The sequence below is a fragment of the Plecotus auritus genome (assembly GCF_963455305.1).
Source record: "Plecotus auritus genome assembly, chromosome: 6".
Lineage (NCBI taxonomy): Eukaryota > Metazoa > Chordata > Mammalia > Chiroptera > Vespertilionidae > Plecotus > Plecotus auritus.
Genome location: NC_137773.1, coordinates 126,001,514 through 126,024,225, shown reverse-complemented (window position 1 = coordinate 126,024,225; position 22,712 = coordinate 126,001,514). Strand labels below are relative to the sequence as shown.

Genomic DNA, 22,712 nt, shown 5'->3' with positions numbered 1-22,712 from the left:
TCAGCTGCCTTCTGCACACCCCCTACTGGGGATGTGCCCGCAACCAAGGTACATGCCCTTGACCGGAATCGAACATGGGACCCTTCAGTCCGCAGGCCAATGCTCTATCCACTGAGCCAAACCGGTTTCGGCTGGATTCTTAATTAACCGTGGCTTTCTGGCTTATGCTATCTGTCTGTCCCCCACCCTTCCACCTGTCACTTTTCTCCTGGCCTGCTTACCTGGAGCCATTCCTCCAGCCTCCTTTGCTCTAACGTTCAGCTCATCTCTCATCTTGTTGTTTCATTCATCAGGATATCTCCTCACCTTGCTCACGAACAGGAATTCCAGCAGCACCATCCCAGAGCCCTGATCTAAAATGTGAGGCTCTTTGTTTGTTTGTTTTTTCCTGCCTCACCTTCAGAACCTAACTCAAATGCCAGGTTAGGACTGTTCCAGAAAATACCAAGGAGTTTCTTACAGTGATACAGTTTTCCCCAGTGTCTGTGTGAATTAAACTCAGTGCCAAAATGATGGGGGAAATAATTATCCATGAATTTAAATAGCAGCTGCTTGAAGTCTTCTCTTTGAGCCTGAAATACACCTTAGCTATTTGTGTGTTGTTTGGCTCTTTGAGCAGGGGTCCCGGACAGGTGACGGTGTGCTTTTACTCCTTGGTTCGTAGTTACTGCTTACGTGTAGTTTATAAGCATAAAACTGCAGTGCAGACACCTCAAGAAATGGTGTACCCACAGGAGGGCTGTTCCACTGTGTGGCTATGCCCACTCTGTATTCCTGAGTACAGTCTGCCTTCATGGAGACGTGGCTGCAGACCTCACGCCCCCAGGGACAGTAAGGCGCAGCGAGCCAGCAGCGCTGGGACAGGAGTGGAAGCCCCATCTGCTGCTCTCGATAACTTGTTACCATCTTCAAGGAGCTACTGCAGGTCCAGACTTGTGTGAGAAATTTGGCCACTTTTTAAAGCTATATTTGTTTTTTAAGCGAATAGAGCCCACACAGGCTAAGTTTGCCAACTCTGATTTCCACCTTCTCGTGGGGCTATCCCAGTAGGACAGACAGCCTACATTTCCATTCTATTCTTTAAATTCATTTCGACAACTTTGTATTTGAGAATGATTTCCTCTGTGCCGTGGATTACTTTTTATTATGCTGCACAGATGCTATTGGGACCCATGGCTAGAAATCAGAGGATCTGTGAACTCCAAAAAAGTATTGTATGTTTTTATGTCTGTGCTCATTTACTGCAAGAGGGATCCTTTCATCCAAATCTCAAAGCGACCCATCACTCCAAAATCCTTTAAAGACCGCTGTTCTGAGAAAAGTAGCAATCTTGCCTTGCTGTTCCTCATGGAGCTGACCTTAAAGGAGAGATGACTGAGCTGGGCAAAGCCCCTACACCAGGGAACGATGCGGTGGCTCATGCTGGGAGCCCAGGAGTTGGGGCTCCCCTTCTGTTCACTCTCCCAGCATGGGCTGGCTCTGCTCTGTGTGAGTTTTCACACCTGTGTGGACTGGCCCAGCTGACCTTGTTCAGCTCTCATGACAACCTGGAACACCTTCCAGGAAAAAGAATCCTCCTATCTAATAAAAGAGCAATATGCAAATTGACTGTACCTCTGCTACACCCACAAGCCACGCCCACCAGCCAATCAGGAAGGAATATGCAAATAAACCCAACCAAGATGGCTGCAGCCCCAGAGAGCAGGAGGGAGGCTTGGGTTTCCCTGGCAATGGAGGAAGCCAAGCTTTCCGCCCGCCCTTGCCAGCCCAGGCCTCCACTCAGTGCTACAAAGTTTCAATTATAGAAGATAAATAAAGCCCAACAGAAATGGCGGCAGCCACGGAGCTCGAGAGAGCAGGAGGCTAGGGTTGCCCACAGCGATGGAGGAAGCCAAGCTTATGCAGCCCTGGCCTGCTTTGGCCTCCGCTTAAGGCTACAAAGTTTCAATTATAGAAGATACATAAATCCCAACAGAAATGGCTGTCGCCACGGAGCAAGCAGAAGGCTTGGCTCCACTCCAGGCTACAAAGTTTCAATTGTAGAAGATAAATAACTCCCAGATACCAGGGCCTCTGCTTGGGTCGCCGGGGGGCATGGCTGGCCTGCAAACCACCACAGGCCCCTCGCCCAGGCCGCCCCACACCCCAAGGGAACCCCCACCCTGATCCGGGACACCCTTCAGGGCAAACCAGCCAGCCCCCACCCATGCACCAGGTCTCTGTCCTATCTAATAAAAGAGTAATATGCAGATTGACCGTCATTCCAACACACAAGATGGCTGCCCCCATGTGGTCAAAGATGGCTGCCCCCATGTGGACACAAGATGGCCACCACAAAATGGCCAGCAGGGGAGGGCAGTTGGAGGTGACCTGGCCAGCAGAGGAGGGAAGTTGGGGGTGACTGGGTCTGCAGGGAAGGACAGTAGGGGGGGGGGCCCAGGCCTGCAGGAGAGAGCAGTTGGGGGGTACCAGGCCTGCAGGGGAGGGCAGTTAGGGGTGACCAGGCCTGCAGGGGAAGGCAGTTAGGGGCAAACAGGCTGGCAGGGGAGCAGTTAGGCATCAATCAGGCTGGCAGGGGAGTGGTTAGGGGGTGATCAGGCTGGCAGGCAGAAGCGGTTAGGGGCAATCAGGAAGGCAAGCAGGCAAGCAGTTGGGAGCCAGCAGTCCTGGATTGTGAGAGGGTTCCCAGATTGGAGAGGGTGCAGGCTGGGCTGAGGGACACCCCCCCACCCCGTGCACGAATTTCGTGCACCGGGCCTCTAGTCAGTAAATAAAGCCACAGGCAAACATGTGAACTTTTTTCTCTAAGCTAGAAATCCAGTGGCATCTCTTCCAGTTTTAGTTTTCTAAAACTTAGTCTTTCAAAATGATTGTGTCCAAGAGTGCTGATAGTTTTTGAAAGCTAATACCAAATTCTTTAGCTGACTCCTGGCATCACCAGTCAACGCAGACTGTGGAGGCCTTGGCCTTGGAACGTTCTCATTTACATTGGGATAGCACAGTGTACAACTGCTCACTCACTTTTTCCATGTTTTCCCACCCCCTCTCTTTTGAAAGCCAAAGACACGTCCCTGACAACTGAAAATAGCTCGGGGAGGAATAGCCTGGACACTTTTGATGACAAGTTACACCTCCACTCAGCACTCTGGACTCCACGATGCCTTTGAGTCTGTTTTCCCAACCTCCTGCGGGCCTCAAGGGTGGAGCTCTGCGGCTGTTGTTTTAACGAGGAGTTCCCTGAAGCTATGTCTGTAGCAGTGAGTACTCGTAAAGGACACTGGATCAAGTTCAGCCACCGAATTGCTTCTATCAGTGTTAAAGTGGTCTGGACTACTCGTTACCAATCTGTGAGAAATTTTTGTGTTGTTTTTTAACTTGCAGTATATCATGGAGCCACTCTTCGAGTAGATTGTCTGGGTGAAAGAATGTTCTGGAACATTACTGTAGACTTGTCTCCCTCCCTCCTCTCCCCACCCCAGTTCTTTTTTTACACTGCCCTCTGCAGGTCACTGTAGCCTTTAGGCACCTTAACTGGAGACACCTTTTGGAGGGGAGACAGCGCGCTCCCCTGAGCAGCCTCCAGAGAGGGAGAGGAGAAGGGGCGCTGTGACAGCGGGGTTCCAGGAATGGGATGTGGGTGTTAGCACCTGGACACAATAGCCTGTAATTTGCCCAGCATTGTGCAAGTAATTTGGGATAAGAAACTGTCTGAAGTTTCTAACTTACAGACTGGTTTAAAGTAGTGATGCCCAGAGAGCAAGCGTACACCATTTTAGAGGCTTACTTTTCATGGTACAAAAGCAATTCTCTGTGATTTTTTAAAAAAGAAAAATGCAATCTAGTTTTGATAATGGAAAGCCAAATTTGAGGAGGGTGGATAAAAATCACTATGGGAAAATTTTTTCCAAGATTTCCAAAGAGGTGAAATTTTTCTATCCTTCAAGTCTTCATGATAAAACAGTCTGGCAGATTGGGTTGGTTGTCTTTGCCCAGTCTCCTGTTTTCCAAAAATTGCCTTTATAAAGTGAAAATATCAGGATGCAGCAGAAACTGTCATTCACAAAGTCATTAATAGACTTAAATGTTTTCAAGGCCCTCTCTGCATTACCCTCTCTCTCCCCTCGGACACTGCCTGGGAGGAAGGTAAACTACCGCTCTGAGCACTCTCCACACTGTGTGTGCACTCTCTCTGCCATCATAGAGGTGTGTTTGGCTGCACTGGGATGGGGAAGCACGCGTGCAGGGTTGGGGAGGGGGTGTGAGTAGTGTGTGCACATGCCCAACACCCTCTTCTCCTGGAACTCATGCCGGCCATCTTCCTGAGAGCACTTCAGAGACCTTCCAGCATACTTTTTCTAGTACCCCAGCCCAAAAGAAGGAGCTTAATATGTTAAACATCATTGCTTAAGAATTTGGGGGTAAGTTGGAGCTGCTTAACAGGTGGTTCCACCACCACAGCTCCTGAAAGGAGAGCCAGGCACCTGTGCTTAGCAGAGTCACGAAGTTGCTGAACACAGGGTACATTTCCTACTCGGGGCATGCCCGCCCAGCAGGGCTGTCCTGCAGCCCTTCCTCCCTGCAATTCTTGGGTTACTTCTGTTTCAGGGACTTTCAGGTCAACAACAGGTGGAATGAATAAATACTTGGTTACCAGCCTAATAATGTGAATTGCTACAGAATTAATCTTATTATGTAAGAAAACAAAAACTTTATGCAGATACTTTAGCTATAAATTGATGTAAAATACTGATTTTTTAAAAGGATGGGGAGAAAAGTATCTTTTCACTCTTTATGCAATCAATCAGTAAATGTTTTTTAAATGATGCTATGGCAAAGCTTAGTAAGGAGAGAGCCTGGATGAGCCAGTGCAGTGTGGTCAGGACAAATCAGTCTGGTTGTTCCATCCCAGTGGAGGGAGAGGAGGTGAGAGGGAATCAGAACGTAATTACTTGATTCCTTGGTGACAAGTGCAATGGGGTATGGGTAGAATATATTTTCAGAGCCAAGAGGACTTGATGGTTATAAATAAAGTTGCTTTTAGCGATGGAATTTATAGACAGATCATGTTGTTCCGAAAGATGTGAATAGGATCCACAGTAGCAAGTTGGTTTAGAATAATGTAGATATATCTAGATTAGCGGTGTTGATCGTTTGATTTCTTAGACTGAGGTTTTAATTGGATTTTATTATGTTTCCCGATAGTACAAAGAGCATCGGGATTAGGAAATTAGCCATTTTGGATTCTGCCTGCCACAAACAGACATATTCTAAACAGTGCTATTAAATTTTAGACTGTTCAAATATTTTATTTTCTCCTACAGCTACTTTTTATTATGAACAGTTAAGACCATTTAAAACACGGGAGTACAAGTATTTTTTTGAATTAAATTAACTTGCAAAAACCAAATTTGCAGTGGTTGGGTTGTTTCTAGACAGACTTTGGTATCAATTTAAAACCAAGATAATTTTTATATTCTTTCCAATAGAATTTCATGACAACTCCTGCAGTTTTCTTAACCGAAAAAAAAACGTGCTGCAATGATGAACAAAGAATTATACAAAACCTACTTTTGTACCTTTATTTTGGAATTTCTTGTTCTATTATAAATATGGAAGTATCCCTATCTCAGAAGACATATTTTGTTAAAAATGAATTGTACATATTTAAATATGTATTTTTGCACAGGTCTTTTTTTCTGATATCCTGTTTTGGTACAATTGAGATCATCTAGTATTTATTTATTAATTAATAAAAGTAAATACCTTTTTATAATTTGAAGTGGTTCACTGCCAAGCCAATAGTTCTAGAACCTGCCTCCTTTGCAGTTTAAGGGATGCCTCTGTCCTGTGAACGTCTTTCTGTCCCTTTAACGTCTCGGGAGTGGATTCAACCAATGAAGTGGGCATTGCTTCTCCCTAGTTGCCTGGCTTCCCGATAGACGACATGTAACTAAGTGACACACTGCTTTTCTTTTGTTTTATGTGAGAGAGAGAATGTGTGTGCCTGTGTGTTTGTTTGTGTACCCTCTGAGCACACGTGTGTTGGTATGTGATGTGGTTTAAAACTAATGGAAAAAAACTGAAAGTGCCTGAACCTAGTTTTAAGCTTAGACAGATTCTCTTTAAAAAGACTTGAATGTTCAGTTGAACTTTTGGAGTTTGTTTTTTCCACCTAAATACTGTGTCTAAAAATTTAGGGGAGGAGTTGAAAACCACCGATGCTAGTCATTTTATAATGTATTTTAAATTAAGACTTGTTGGTTCACCGTAATTCAACTGGTGGTGGATTGCCCAGTGGCACCAGGGGTTACAAATCGTTTCATCAGCCAGCAACTTACATGACGTGTCCATTTTGTTACTCACTCATGAAATATTGAGTTTAAATAGAATATTTAAATTTTTTGTATTCCAAAAATGTAATACAGAGTACCTCTGAGAACAATGAAAAAAAATGTGTAATTTGAAAAATGTAATTTATAAAGGCAGCTGTCTTCCTGCGAGTTCTGTTGCCAAGGAATTCCTTGATATCTCTCATTCTGTCCTGGGGCAAATGTTGGGCTTTGGAAAATGATTGTTAAAACTTTCATTGTTTAGAAGAAAGTAATCATTTTTACATTTTGTGCAAAACATTTTACATTTTCAGATCATTGAATGAGCACTACATACTGTCAGGTGAATGTGAGGCTTGAAAGCATTTTGCTGTTTTTTGAGCTTGGTCATAAAAGCAATCTCCTGTGTTAAATGTGTGACTAGTTTGGTAATTGTGCACAGAATCAAGAGCATCTCAGCTGGACTTTGTGTTGGCTGCTGTATAGAATAAGAACAAATGTCAAGGGATAGAAATTACTTTGGATATTTAAAAGAGAAGAAATATATAGTCTATTTGTTTTGTAACAAGTTTCTGTAAATAAAATAATTTATACTATTTATAAGAAAAAGTTGTGCTTTGCTTTATGAGAAATTAGTTTGTGGAACAAACATGTTACTAATCGGGCAATAAAATTAGGACTTCTCAATAAATAAGGTTGGCTGCATGAACTATTTTACATGTTTTTGCCTCGTTGTGATACTAAGCCCCTTTTGTCAGCACAAGCCAGGTATTCCTAAGGGCCTAGGATGCTTGCATTCTTGGGCACAGAGCTTTGCCTTGGATAAAGTGATAACTAAACAGTGAACACTACTGCCTTCTTGCCCTGCAGGTTTGTCAACCAAGTGGAGTTGATGGATTGAGAGACACATCCTACTTAAACTTGTTTTTATGTAAATTTGATGGCACATGGTCAGTTTGGGTTTAGAGGTAAGTTTTTTATCCAAAGCTGATACGGTCTCTTCCTTGTCTGTCTGTCTTTATTTATTTTTATGTAAATGTTCCGATTTTTATATATAGGCAATATTTTAAAATTTATTAATTAAGGTATTACATGTGTCCTTATGCCATTACCCCCCCAATCCTCCCATTCATGCCCTCACCCCCCTGTTGTCTGTGTCCATTGGCTAGGCTTACATGCATGCATACAAGTCCTTTGGTTGATCTCTTCCCCCTTAGCCCCACCATCCCCTCCCTTCCCTGAGGTTTGACGTTCTGATCGATGTTTCTCTGTCTCTGGATCTGTTTTTGTTCATCAGTTTATGTTCATTATTTTCCATAAATGAGTGAGATCATGTGATATTTATCTTTCTCTGCCTGGCTTATTTCACTTAACATAATGCTCTCCAGTTCCATCCATGCTGTTGCAAATGGTAAGGACTCCTTTTTTACTGCAGCGTAGTATTCCATTTTTTAATCCACTCATCTGCTGATGGGTACTTAGGCTGTTTCCAAATCTTAGCTATGGTGAATTGTGCTGCTATGAACATAGGGGTGCATATATCCATATATCCTTTCCAATTCGTGTTTCTAGTTTCTTGGGATATATTCCTAGAAATGGGATCACTGGGTCAAATGGGAGTTCCATTTTTAGTTTTTTGAGGAAACTCCATACTGTTCTCTTCCTTGTCTTTACATGCTGCTTTTATTGGCGCAACACAAGTGCATTTTAGTATTACTCAAAGGAGAACATAATCTGTTATCTCTAGAAACTGGTCAGTGTTATCATTTTCAAACAAATCATTCTAATGAATGATAAATTACTTGTGTTGCTTAAAATAAGGGAAGAACCTGATTTTTGTATGGAGAAAGTGTCCTTTCCTTACGTGAAGAAGTCAGGCTGGCTTCGAGCCCCCTGCCCACGGACTTCCCCTTCCCTCCTGAACCAAGCAACTACTCAAATGCATTCCTAAGAAACTCCCTGTGCATAGCCTCTTTCACCTTGGGTGTTCCCCTTAAACTTCCTGGGAAAAGATTCAAGTCCTCAATCTCTTACCCTTTTTTCCTTCTATTCCCTTCCTTACAGGTGACCTAAGGAAAGCAAGAGACTGTCCCCATTCAAGGAAGGGGTTGGTAGTTTTGGATCTTGGTGTGTTGGGAATTCACAGCAGAAAGGTAAGTGAGGCCATTCTGGCCAGAGGAAGCGAGCCCAGCAAGCCCAGGTGTAAAGAAATGCAGAACAGAGAGTAATTCTGGGCGCAGTTCACTGGGAGGGGGTGATAGGGTTGGAGAAGTGGGCGCCAGATAGTGAAGGGCCTTAAATGTCATTGGGCCTTCATCTTAGGAACATACCATTTAACCATATGTAACTATCAGAGATTTTCGTAGTCCCAGCATTGTGTAATTGCCGAAATTAGAGAGTTAAAGCACTTAAATCTCCCTTTTTCTTGCATTTTGATTATCCTTTGCCTTAAATTTGTCTTTACGCTTCTCTCTCTCAAGTCCTAATCAAAAAGCTCCCCCTAAACCAAGCCTAATGTCTCCCCCTTCTTGCCCCACTTTCTACTCTAACAGTTGTGTCTTTCTAATAAATCCCCGCTCCTGTTGCTGATGGAAGCGATTACATTAGTCGTTCACCTTGTAAGGCTGTAGGTGACTTAGGTATCTGTTCTTATTTTTCACAAACTGAAGTATCCAAACCCTTCATTTTATACACGGATGAAAGGAAGGGCATCGCCCTTGGCCTCCTGAGCCAAAAATCAGGGCCAGACCTCAGGGTGTTGCCTATCTTTCTAAACAGTTGGACCCCACCGTTAGGGGCTGGCCACCTTCCTCTGGGCTCTGGGAACAGCGGCCCTTCTGGCCCAGGAAAGCCTGACAATTACCTTCTCCCAGCCAATGATGGTCTACACCCCACGTGCATGCTCAGAACTCATCTCCACCAAAACCGCCCTCTTCTTTCCCCCTCTGGACTTCAGGCCCTTCACCTCACCCTCCTAGGAGCTCCCATATGACCTTATGCCGCAGCACCTCCCTGAACCCAGCTACCTGGCTCCCACTTCCACCTGCAGGTGACAATGAACATCGCTCAGGCCCAGACCTCCTAGATTTTAAGCAGCCTTATTTCCCACACATCACCGATGCACCTCTCCCCAAGGCAGTGGACACCTGGTTCGTAGATGGCAGAGCCCGCACACACAGCGGTCAATGCGTGGCCTGTTATGCCATTGTCCCCCACATCCAGACCATAGATTCAGGGGCCCTGCCCCCAGCACCTCCTCACAGAAGGCAGAACTTACCACCCTGACTTGAGCATTAACTCTAGCAACTGGACAGATATCAACATCTATACTGACTCCCCTCTGCCTTTCACATCCTCCTCTCATGCTACAGTCTGGAAGGAGCAGGGCTTCCTCACAACCAGAGGGTCCCTGACCATCAACACCAGCCTCATTCTCAAGCTCCTTCACGCAGCAGGACTCCACAAAGCGATCGCAGTGACCCATTACCAGGGGCATCAATCTGACAGGACTCCCTGCCCTAGGAAACAACAAGGAGGACAGGGAGGCAAAAAGGGCAGCCACACACCAATGTGCGGAACCCCAACTCCTAGCTGTCCCCACTCTTCACCCCTCCGACACCACTGCAGGAATGTCCCAACTCACAGGCGGGAGCTGCTTGGGAAGCGCCTGGCTCACTGCCGCAGGAAAACACCCTCCCACAAGAATAGACACCCATCCTAACACAGATTCACAGCTCCCTCCACGTAGGATATCGGCCCTCCTTAAATCCCTTCAACCCCTAATCCCATCACCAGAAGGCCACACACCTCAAGCACGTACACAGCCAGTGTTCTACTTGCTCTCGGACCTCTCCCCAGGGGGCCCTCAAAATGCCCCATCTTCCCCACTCACCAAGCCAGAGGGCACGTTCCCGGTCAAGATCAGCAGTTGATTTCATACACATGCCCCCTGTAAGGCAATTCAAGTGTCTACTACCCTTTGTAGACACTTTCTCTGGGTTGTAGAAGCCTTTCCCACCCCCCAGGAAAGGCTACCGGGGTAGGTGAGGCCCTCGCTGAACATTCTGTTCCCGCTCTGGCCTGCCCACCTCCCTACAGTCAGACAGTGGTCTGGCCTTCATCTCTAAAGTTGCCCAAGGGGTTGCCACTGCCCTGCAGATCCACTGGAGCCTACACATCTATAGCCATCCTCAAGCCTCTGGCAACATCAGGAAAATGAACTCACTCCTGAAGCAACACCTCACTAAGTTAAGTGTGGAGGTCCAAGAAACTGTACACCCCACTTCCCTTCGCCCTCATTCACATTCCGTCAACCTCTCGAGCCCTCTGTCCTCGGCCCTTTTGAGCTTATGTATGGCAGACCCTTCCTACTGGGAAACTTCCAACCTCCTCTGGCCCTTTGGGCTCAGTTCCCTCCCCTCAGCCTCCCTCACCGACCCATTCTCCCCAGGCCTCCTCCTGACTCTCCCCTTGGTCCCCCACCAGAGCCAGAGATTGAGTGTTCCTCCAGGCAGCCTGCAGCACGGGGACGCTGAAGCCCAAGTGGACAGGCCCACGCTGGCTACTCCTGGCCACACCGACGGCAGCTCAGCTGCGGGGATGTCCATCCTGGGTCCACTCCTCTAAGTTGAAGAGGGCCCCTGCACCCCAGGCTTCACCCCAAGCAGCTTGTATCGGAGTGTCAACCTCGGACCGACTTAGTTCAAATTCCTGAGGAACCGTAAGCCTCGGTCCCTTACTCTAATACCCTATGAGCTAGGCTTACCCCATCACCCCTCACTGTCCTGGCTGTGCTGGTCCCTGTCTCTCAGCCCTGCCCCACCAGCCCCCACCCTACCCAACGACCTACCACAGAACAATTCTATGATCTTACCTATTCTTACTCAAAGTCCCTGCTCCTCTTGGTCCCAGTACCGAACACAGTTGCCGACCTTCTGTGGGATTGTTATCTTTAGGGAGATTTCGTAGACTTTTCTTGGGACCAAATAAACTTCTGGCTAGAAGTCAACTCCGGATTAACTTAACTAGAATTTAGCCGGGGTTGGGGGGGGGGGGGGCCTTACCCTTCATTCTGGCCAGTAGTACTCCTCAGGACCTTGTCATTTTTTGTTTTTTAATGCGCCATTGCCTTATACATCTGGTTGGAATTACACCCATTGCTGTTAGAGTCTACAACAGCCGTGGGCAAACTACGGCCCGCGGGCCGGATCCGGCCCGTTCCGCTGTTCTATCCGGCCTGCGGAGCCGAAAGAGTGGAGGGTTCTCTTGCTCTCCCTTCCGCTCCTTCACCAGCAGCAGTGTTAACATGGCAACATCGGGAAACACGGCCGCAGCTCCTCCTTCTGAGTGGGCGGATTTATATCCGCCCATTCAGTAGAAGGAACAACCTCTCAATCTTCCAGAGGCTCCTTGTAATGCCCACGGACGCGTCCCCCGACATCACCCTGGGAATGCGTAGACACGTTATCGTGGTGATGTAGGGAGACACGCCCCTGGAGAGCACAGTATCAGAACATTAGCTAAAAAGGAGACCAACAACACTGTTCCCACTGAAGTTGATGTTTTAAAGACCAAAAACCTTTCAACCCAGTCTACATTGCCATCTACATCTACGTCCCGGGCATAATTTGGAAGTTGCACTAAAGAAAATGTTTAATTTACTGTTTACACATTTTGTTCTTTTCTATTTGTTTTAGTTTTAAATTATTTTATTATATTTAAGTTTAATTTGAAAGGCTTTTGTACCTTTCCTTTAGGCAATTTTATTTTGCCTTTGCCATCTTCAATATAAGGTATGTTATTGTGCTATGATTCCTCCATTTTTTGAAGTTTCAAATTATAATAATTAGTGTTTACATTCTTGTTAAAATGTTTGAAATGAATAAAACTATTGAAATAAAAAAAAATAAAGACCGTACCCTTTTATGTAATGATGTTTACTTTGAATTTATATTAGTTCACACAAACACTCCATCCATGCTTTTGTTCCGGCCCTCCGGTCCAGTTTAAGAACCCATTGTGGCCCTCAAGTCAAAAAGTTTGCCCACCCCTGGTCTACAATGACCACCCCCCTAAGCCTTCTCCTCTTATTGTCTACCCCATACCTCTTAAACATCTCCCAAGTCCTCACTATCTCTCTCGAACCCTCAACCAAACACATCACCTCCTGAACACCACCAACCCCACTCTCGCGTGGGACTGCTGGCTCTGACTTCCCCTCATCAGCTAGCAACACGGCATCCCCAACCCTCCTTACACGCATGGGCCAACTCCAATCTGTCCTTCAATTATAAGATACATGGGGGGCCCCTGTACCAACTCATGCCTCAACAAACTTTATAACTTCCAAATCACAGAATGACAAGAGGAACACTCGCAGGCAGAGCTATTCAGTTACTCCAGTCATATTAAACCACATAACTGAACACTCGTCCAGCAAAGCCCCCATCTTAGGACCAGTAACAACCACACTGTCCAAGCATGTCAGGCACCTCTGCATCAGCAGAACACTCCCTGCAGGAAAGGTTAGGACATCTTGACCAACGCTTACGCAACTTTACTCTCAGCCTGCAGCCTTCCTCGGCTGGGCTAGCTATTTCGTCACCCAGACGTCCCCTTTCCTGAAACCCATTCGATTCTCAGCCTGGCCCATCATCTCAGTGACCTTCCCAACCCTATACCTCCTGGCCCCTTTGCTGCATTAGCTACCCTGGCAGAGTTACAATTCTTATAACTTTTCCATTCAACCAGTACCTGCTGTTCTGATTATCCTGGGGAAAGAAGCAGGGCAAAAAAACAAAACAAAAAAAAACCTGTTACCTAAGTGGATTGATGGATTGATATAATGGAGTCAACTGTCTAAATTTCTAACTAAACCTTTTTTTTTTGGGGGGGGGGGGGTTGGGGGGGATGATTCCACTCAATCTTTAATCAAGTAGGGACAAATACACACACACACACACACACACACACACACACACACAAAATCTGCAGTTTTAAGGGCAAAGGGAACAGATAAAAGAGGGGAAATTTTAGCCCTGGCCAGTGTGGCTTGGTTGTTTGGGCATGTTCCTGTGCACAGAAGGTTTGCCAGTTTGATTCCCTGTCAGAGCACATGCCCAGGCTTCAGCTTATTCCCTGCCAGCGGGCGTACAAGGGGCATCCGATAGATGTTTCTCTCCCCCTCTCCCTTACTCTCTCTAGAAAAAGAAAAAAAATTTTAAAGGAAACTCTCCCCTCCCCCTTAGGTTTTCCAGACCTGTTGTAGCTTCACTGAAATGTTCTGAATAAAGAATTAAGGCAGCCAAAACCGGTTTGGCTCAGTGGATAGAGCGTCGGCCTGCGGACTGAAAGGTCCCAGGTTTGATTCCGGTCAAGGGCATGTAACTTGGTTGTGGGCACATCCCCAGTAGGAGGTGTGCAAGAGGCAGCTGATCGATGTGTCTCTCTCATCGATGTTTCTAACTCTCTATCCCTCTTCCTTCCTCTCTGTAAAAAAATCAATAAAATATATTTAAAAAAAAAAAAAAGAATTAAGGCAGGTCACTATACAGAGAAACTGCTGGCATTCGTAGCTCAGATTATGGAAGAATCTGAGTCCCAATCATGGTCCAAGAAAGCATATTCTGACTGTAGCAACTGACCAGCTAACCCAGAGTTCACTTAGTTAAGTGGCTAGAAGTCAGGGCTGTTGGCTGTATGCTTCCATCTTCTTCCCTGAGCAAAGGCCCATGAGTGGTCCAAGCTGGAGAGCTTACGTCTTCCCCTAATGTGTGAGTCCCCTCCTCCTGCTCCACTGAACTGGCCCTTGAGCAGGAGTCAGTGCTGGAGGCTGAACCTTTTCTTTCTGTTTCAAATTCAGAGAATTCTCTCTGACAAAGGCAGTGAGAGGGAAGTGCCCCACCTCTGACTCCACCTTCGCAAACCTGCTTTGTTCCCATGGCCATCGGAATACTGCTTCTCAATGTCTTGCATATAGCAGTGCTAATCATTAGAGGAATTCAGCTTGTGGCTTGAGTTCTACAAAAATAGTCCTTTACCAGAGAGTGCCTCTCCGAAGGAGATAAGGGAGGTATGTACAAAAATGATTGTTTATCATAGATTTGCAGGAGCCTCATGACAGGACTCACATCAACTAGAGTCAACAGACTAAGAACAAAGTTTCACAACCTTGCTCAGACCTCTGCTGGAGCCCAGATGTCTGTGGTCCTCCATCACCTCTTGCCCCTCCCCTTTTACCTTCCACTGACAGAAAAGAACCCTGAGTTCTGTACTTTCTTCACATGGTTCTTCAGGACCCCAGTGCTCCCTCTTCTTGGCTCGATGGCTTTCTGAATAAAGTCGCTTTTCTTGCCCCCGCACGTAGTCACTCGACTGAATTCTGTCGTGCAGCAAGCGGAACGAGGTCGGACTTGGTTATAGGCACAGGCACTCCACGTTTTATATCCCATTTCCAGATTTCACAAACAAGAAGCCCATCCTCCATGACCCACAAAGAAGAAAGCCCAGATGAACCCTAAAGGAGAGAGTATTTGGTGAAAACAGATGGAGAACTGATACAATGAGGGAAGAATCGGATCTGGGAAGACAGAGAAGGATGGACTTGAGATGGTTTCATTAGAAATTGAGACAGTTGACTTCATGAACCCACTTAGGTAACAGGTGTTCTTATTTTTGTTTTTGCCTTGCTGCTTTCCCCAGGATCATTGGAACAGCAGGTATTGCTTGAATGGAGAAGTTACAAGAACTTATGTAGGAAGATTGCCAAAGAGTTGAGTGTGTGAGTGTGTGGCTAAGTGGTTGGTGATGCAAAGAGTTGAGTATGTGGCTAAGTGATTGGTGATGCCTAACTTAGGGATTCAAGGAGAGGACTGGGGCTGTGGGTAGAACTCACGCAGGCACTCTCCAGACAAGCCTTGGGTCCTTCTCCAAGTAACTGTGTATGATTAGACAAGTCAGGTGGTTTGTTCAAGGTCACGGAGCAAAGTCCACGTTCAATTCGACATGGCCTGTAGTGAAGAGGGACTGACACCCAAGGCAGATCCAGGCATGGCACTATGACAGTGCCAGGCACTTTTAGGAACAGGAACAGGGTATAGAGTCGGCGTGGAAGTCCAGGTTTCATTTCCAAAATTAAAGCTTGTGATTCCTGGGTCCTGGGTGAGACCACGCGGTGGAGGGAAAGAGCCCTGGACTTAAGGCTAAGGAACTGTGAAGCTGGGATCTTACTGTGGTTCCATTTCAAATCAGGCCTGAGAGGACGAGCCAGCTCCTCAGATCTGCAGTGGGCGGGAGGGAGTTAAGTGGAAGGCAGTGGGGTAGTGAGCACAGTGAGTTGGTGGTATTGCTGGGTGGTGGGTGAGCAGCTTCCAAGAGAAGGCGTTTTGAATGAGGGTGGAAACACAATGACCAGGAGAGATAGCGGGGGACCAGGAAACTGCACTTCCTCTCGGCCCCAAGTTCCTGAGTGTGTATGAAGAACAGCCTCTAACCCAGGGTTTTGTTCTGTTGTTTTGATTTTTGTTTTTAATATATTTTTACTGATTTCAGAGAGGAAGGAAGAGGGAAAGAAATATCTATGATGAGAGAGAATCATTGATTGGCTGCCTCCTGCATGCCCCATACTGGGGGTTGAACCCGGGCACGTGCCCTGACTGGAAATCAACCATGACCTCCTGGTTCATAGGTCGACACTCAACCATTGAGCCACACTGGCTGGGCCAACCCAGAGGGTTTTGAGAAAAGCAGAATCCCCAAAGACCACGGGTCTAACTTTATCAGCATTGATATTCTACTAATTGCAGACGCTTGAGAAAAGGTGTTTGGGAACCTCTACAAGAGAGGTTGTCAGGACACCACCGACTGAGCGTCTGGGCTCCGTGATCACTGCCCCCAGGCAATCTCAGATTTGTGATATAGAATAGCTGCATTGAAGGCTGATCATTTGGTGGCAAATTGTCCCTTTTATTTCTTACATCCAATCTGTACAAAGAAAATTATTCCCTTATAAGAGATTTCTGATGATAAGTGGTAAACAAACCTTTGACCATGTGCTTCAAGCTTACAGTGGCCTGGACCAAAACCACTATGAATTCTGGATATCTTTTGTAGGTCTTCCGAAACATAAGAACAAGGCGGCAGACATGTGGCTCAATCGTTTTGCAGTGCAAACAGTGATTATTAGAGCTTGACATACTTTCCAGGTAGGGATTCAGCTTTGTTCCCCATTGCCATCGTGGAGGTCTGAGGTTTGTTCCAGCAGCTGGGAGTTTGATAGCGTTTCGTGAGGGAGCATCACTGCCCCATGATCATGGGGACAGAGAATATTTCAAGGGTCATCTATTAACGCTCTTTAAAAATAGGTTAAAACAGTATCAAGGATTAATTGAGAATCATGCAGTTGATTTGCTAATGATCAGTAACCTACCAATCAATTATTGTTAATGCTTGGCTGGGTTACGAAGACTAACTGTGTTCAGTCATAAACTCACGTGTACATTGCAGTGACGTGCTCAGTGAGTGCTGCGTGATGTGCTCGGGGAGCAACTGAGACAGGGATCCTTGTAGTCATTTGGGCAGCTGAAGTTAGTGCAGATACTTAACAGAAAATGGTTTTTAGACAGCATGTCCATTCCTAAAAGCCTGCTACTTAGTAAATTAACATACTGAAATGGAACTAAACACAGTGAAGTGTTAACTTCTCATTTGATGATAATCATATTTTCATATTACGCTCTTCGTGACTAAAACCAAAAAATAAGTGAAGACTTAAAAAAAAACCCACAAGCTATATAAATGGAAGCTACCAGAAGTAGGATGAGGGTCAAGAATTCTTGGTTCATGCCCTAACCAGTTAGGCTCAGTGGATAGAGCGTCGGCCTGCAGACTCAAGGGTCCCAGGTTCGATTCCAGTCAAGGGCATGTACCTTGGTTGCAGGCACATACCGGGTAGGGAGTGTGCAGGAGGCAGCTGATCGATGTTTCTCTCTCATCGATGTTTCTAACTCTCTATCCCTCTCCCTTCCTCTCTGTAAAAAATCAATAAAATAAAAGTGAAAACAAAAATCAATGGAAAAATATCCTCGGGTGAGGATTAAAAAGAATAATTAAAAAAAAAAAAAAGAATTCTTGGTTCAATTCTCCTACCTATGATTACCGCACAATGTGGGAAGTAGTGCGGAACATCACTTGGCTGCGTGGGGCCAGGAGTACGAGGTGACGGTGGCCTGCGAGCTACGCGCTAGAGAACATGTGTAGCCATTCGCTTGACTGGGAGGGGCCCAGTGTAAGCATCATCTGTCCAGGTTTCCAGAGTCAGTGGGTAGGAGATTTTTGAATTGTCTTTCAGTTTTTATATGATGGCCATAAATTATTTCCTCGAAAACATCTTGGGGCTGGGATAGTTGCAACCTGAAGGTGACCAGTTGGCAACTCGGTAACATCAGGAGGCCTCCTTTGGCACCAGCTGGCTTTAGTTCTTAGCCTTTTGTGTCCCCAACTGTGGGAAATGAGGGTCTGGGCAGGAAATTTCCTTTAATCAGGTTTAAAATACTCTAACTGACCAAAACCAGAGTTCCAAGGCTTGAAATTAGTGTTCTGTTTAGTCTTACTGCACAATATACATTTGTTTTTTAATATATTTTTATTGATTTCAGAGAGGAGGGGAGAGGGAGAGATAGAAACATCAATGGTGAGAGCGAATCATTGATCGGCTGCCTCCTGCACCCAACCCCCCGCCCCCCACTGGGGATCAAGCCTGCAACCCGGGCATGTGCCCTGACCAGGAAATGAACTGTTGACCTCCTGGTCGATGCTCAACCACTGAGCACCACTGGCCATACATTTGTTTTTTAAAAATCAATTTAATAAGGTAAAAAATTAAAACATTCTAAAATGCTTGGTTTATCCTATAAAACATGGCTTAGTCATCCTCTGTGACAGGAACTTTCTAATCATGTTAATGTACTAAGAAATAAGTCTAAGTATACTACCCTCTAGTGTGTGGTGTTCCACCTAAATGAACCTCAGAAGTAGGAAGAACTTGCTCCCAGAATCAGACCGTTGGTGTGAGGGGAGCAAGACCGGAGTTCGGTTCTCCTAGCTCGTGTCCAGTGTGTGTGCTTATACCAGATGGCCTCATCTCAAAAAGAGATTTGTTGGATTCCAACTTTATTTTCACCTCCAAAGTGTTACTTTGAGACTTTAAAGTTTTCTACTGGTATTTGTAATTACAAGAATAACTCTTGAACAGTATGTATTAAAAATTACAAACGCATAGGACTGAATATGGAGAATATTTGTCAAAATGCTAACAGGAGTTGTCTCTGCAGTGTGGAACTTCAAGGCAATTGCACTTCAGCTGCTTGAATTTCTTTTGCACCGAGCCTGTATTATTTTTCAGAAAAATAAGAAAAAAGGATACTCCTCAAACCTGTATCCTTTACTTTGTCCTAAGGTAAGTGATTCTACTTATCAGCAGTCTTGGAGTTTGCAGTTTCCCCATTTGCACAGGGACTGGATAGCCTTACTTGTTTCTTTTAGCATCGCTTACCTGTCATCCTCACCTACTAATTTTAGGCAGTTGGGCTAAAGTGGTAAAAGAATAACATCACGTATAGTTTTAAGCAAGGAAGATGTGTTTGGAGACTTCCCTCTCCTTTAGACCAAGAGCAAGTCCAAGCCTTGATTGAACAACCATCGTTGCTCTCTGATCGCTTCAGTGCAAGTGGTTTTAAGGTGGGAGTTGAGGAAAAGGGTTATTTCAGGAAACTGACATTTTAATACTACTGTTTTTCCCTGTAGCAGGAACTGCTAATTTTTAAAAATATATATTTTTATTGCTATCAGAGAGGAAGGGAGAGGGAGAGATAGAAACATCAATGATGATAAAGAATGATTGATTGGCTGCCTTCTGCAGGCCCCACAGGGGATCGAGCCTACAACCCAGGCATGTGCCCTGACCAGGAATGGAACTGTGACCTCCTGGTTCATAGGTTGACGCTCAACAACTGAGCCACCGTGGCTGGGCTCTGCTAATTTTTAAATGGACACAAGAACAGTACATTCACAATGACTGTTTTACAGATTGTAGGATCATGGATTCTGTGAAGGGTACTTATAATTTCTTCAAGAAATGAGGGATCACTGTTAAGGTTTTATAACAAGCACTTTTAGAAATCCATAAGCACATACTCTCAAATGCTTTAGGCATAGCCAGCATTTTAACAGCCTCCCACCCACCATGCAGTGCGCACAGGAAACTCCTTTCGAAGCAGTTCTGGTCACAGATCCCATGGCAAATAAATAGTACAACACTGATGACAGCCACTCTCTTGGCCTTTAAGGTAGTGCTTCCAATACTTTACCATTAACTATCTTCTTTGCAACAGGTCAGGATTTCCCAATTCATTAGTATTCCTCTTACTCAAGTCTTATCATAAATGAATGTTGAATGGTATCAAATTATTTTCAATTGATGGAGATAGTTTTCTCCTCTAATATATATATATATATTTAAAATCTTTATTGTTGAGAAAATTACAGATGTTCCCCCTACCCATCTCCCATAGCCCCCTTCCAGCCGGTTCCCCCCACCCCAGGCCTTTCCCACCCTACTGTCTGGGTCCATATATAAGATCTTTGGTTAATCTCTTCCCACTGCACCCCCATCTCCTTCCCTCAGATTCGTCAGTTGGTTCCATGTTTCCATGCTTCTGATTCTATTTTATTCACTAGTTTATTTTGTTCATTATATTTGTTCGTTTTTTATTTTTAGATTCAATTGTTGATAGATAGGTATTTATTGCCATTTTATTGTTCATATATTTTATCTTCTTCTCAAGAATACCTTCCAACATTTCATGTTTGGTAGTGATGAACTCCTTTAGCTTTTTCTTGTCTGTGAAGCTCTTTTTTTTTTTTAATTTTTTTTTTATTAAGGTATTATATGTGTACATATCTTACATTTGCCCCCCCACCCCACTCCCATACATGCCTCACCCCCCAATGTTTTGCATCCGTTGGTTACTCTTATATACATGCATATAAGTCCTTCAGTTGATCTCTTATTTCCCCCACCTCTCCCTAACCTTACTGCTGTAATTTGACAGTCTGATGCTTTACTGCCTCTGTATCTATCTTTTTGTTCATCAGTTTATAATGCTTTTCATTATCCCCAAATGAGTGAGATCATGTGGTATTTTTCTTTCATTGACTGGCTTATTTCACTTAGCATAATGTTCTCTAATTCCATCCAGGTGCCTACAAATGGTAGTAATTCCTTCTTTTTTATGGCAGCATAGTATTCCATTGTGTAGATGTACCATAGTTTTCTGATCCAGTCATCTGCTGACGGACACTTAGGCTGTTTCCAAATCTTAGCTATGGTAAATTGTGCTGCTATGAACATAGGGGTGCATATATCCTTTCTGATTGGTGTTTCTAGTTTCTTAGGATATATTCCCAGGAGTGGGATTACTGGGTAAAATGGGAGTTCCATTTTCAGTTTTTTGAGGAAACTCCATACTGTTCTCCACAGTGGCTGCACCAGTCTGCATTCCCACCAGCAGTGCACGAGGGTTCCTTTTTCTCCGCATGCTCGCCAACACTTGTCGTTTGTTGATTTGTTGATGATAGCCATTCTGACAGGTGTGAGATGGTATCGCATTGTCGTTTTGATTTGCATCTCTCGGATAATTAGTGACTTTGAGCATGTTTTCATGTGTCTCTTGGTCCTCCTTCTGTCTTCTTTCGAAAAGATTCTATTTAGATCTGTTGCCCATTTTTTTATTGGATCATTTATCTTCCTTTTATTAAGTTGTATAAGCTGCCTGTAGATGTTGGAGATTAAACCTTTATCAGTGATACCATTTGCAAATATGTTCTCCCATACAGTGGGGTTTCTTGTTGTTTTGTTGATGGTTTCTTTTGCTGTGAAAAAGCTTTTTATTTTGATGTAGTCCCATTTGTTTATTTTCTCTTTGGCTTCCATTGCCCTAGGGGCAGTATCAGTGAAAAAGTTCTTTTGGCATATGTCTGAGATTTTGCTGCCTGTGGATTCCTCCAGTATTTTTATGGTTTCCCGTCTTATATTTAAGTCCTGTACCCATTTTGAGTTTATTTTTGTGTATGGTGTAAGTTGGTGATCTAGTTTCATTTTTTTGCATGTATCTGTCCAATTTTCCCAACACCATTTATTAAAGAGACTGTCTTGACTCCATTGTATGCTCATGCCTCCTTTGTCAAATATTAAATGTGAATATTGGTTTGGGTTGATATCTGGATTCTCTATTCTGTTCCATTGATCTATATGTCTGTTCTTGTGCCAGTACCAGGCTGTTTTGAGGACAGTGGCTTTGTAATACAGCTTGAAATCTGGTATTGAGATCCCTCCTACTTTGTTCTTCTTTCTCAGGATTGCTGTGGCTATTCGGGGTCTTTTTTTATTCCAGATGAATTTTTGGAGAGTTCTTTATAGGTCTGTGAAATGCGCCGTTGGTATTTTAATGGGGAGTGCATTGAATCTGTAGATTGCTTTGGGTAGTATGGACATTTTAATGATGTTGATTCTACCAATCCATGAACATGGTATGTTCTTCCATCTGTTTACATCTTCCTCAATCTCTTTTTTCAGTGTCCTGTAGTTTTCCGCATATAGGTCTTTTACCTCCTTGGTTAGGTTTATTCCTAAGTATCTTAGTTTTTTTGGTGCGATGGAAAATAGAATTGCTTTTTTAGTCTCTCTTTCTTTAAGTTCACTGTTGGTGTATAGAAATGCCATAGATTTCTTGGTGTTAATTTTGTATCCTGCTACATTGCCGAATTCATTTATTAAGTCTGTTGGTTTTTTGATGGAGTCTTTCGGGTTTTTTATGTACAATATCATGTCATCTGCAAATAAGGACAGCTTTACTTCTTCTTTTCCAATTTGGATGCCTTTTATTTCTTCTTCTTGTCTAATTGCAGTGGCTAATACTTCCAGTACTATGTCAAACAGGAGTGGTGAGAGTGGGCATCCCTGTCTTGTTCCTGTTCTTAGGGGAAATGGTTTTAGTTTTTGCCCATTGAGTATGATGTTAGCTGTGTGTTTATCATATATAGCTTTTATTATGTTGAGGTATGATCCTTCTATTCCCACCTTGTTGAGAGTTTTTATCAAGAAAGGGTGTTGGATTTTGTCAAATGCTTTTTCTGCATCAATTGATATGACTATGTGATTTTTATCTCTCAATTTGTTTATGTGATGTATCACATTTATTGATTTGCGGATATTGAACCATCCTTGCATTCCTGGGATAAACCCTACTTGGTCATGGTGTATGATCTTTCTGATGTACTGCTGGATCCTATTTGCTAGAATTTTGTTGAGGATTTTGGCATCTACAT

General features: G+C 44.4%; 1 protein-coding gene across 2 annotated transcripts in view; it reads left to right on the top strand.

The window, feature by feature from the left end:
* ATXN7 (ataxin 7) overlaps nt 1-6,926 on the top strand; it is a 175,124-nt gene extending 168,198 nt beyond the window's left edge. The window contains exons 13-14 of one of the 2 annotated variants that reach the window (XM_080671513.1): nt 294-360; nt 3,058-6,924. In XM_080671513.1, the coding sequence (XP_080527639.1) occupies nt 294-360; nt 3,058-3,167 (177 nt within the window). In that variant the 3' untranslated portion in view covers nt 3,168-6,924. Of the gene's footprint in view, nt 1-293; nt 361-3,057 lie in introns of both variants that reach the window. The other variant, XM_080671512.1, reaches the window with a different exon arrangement.
* Nucleotides 6,927-22,712: the final 15,786 nt, after the last annotated feature.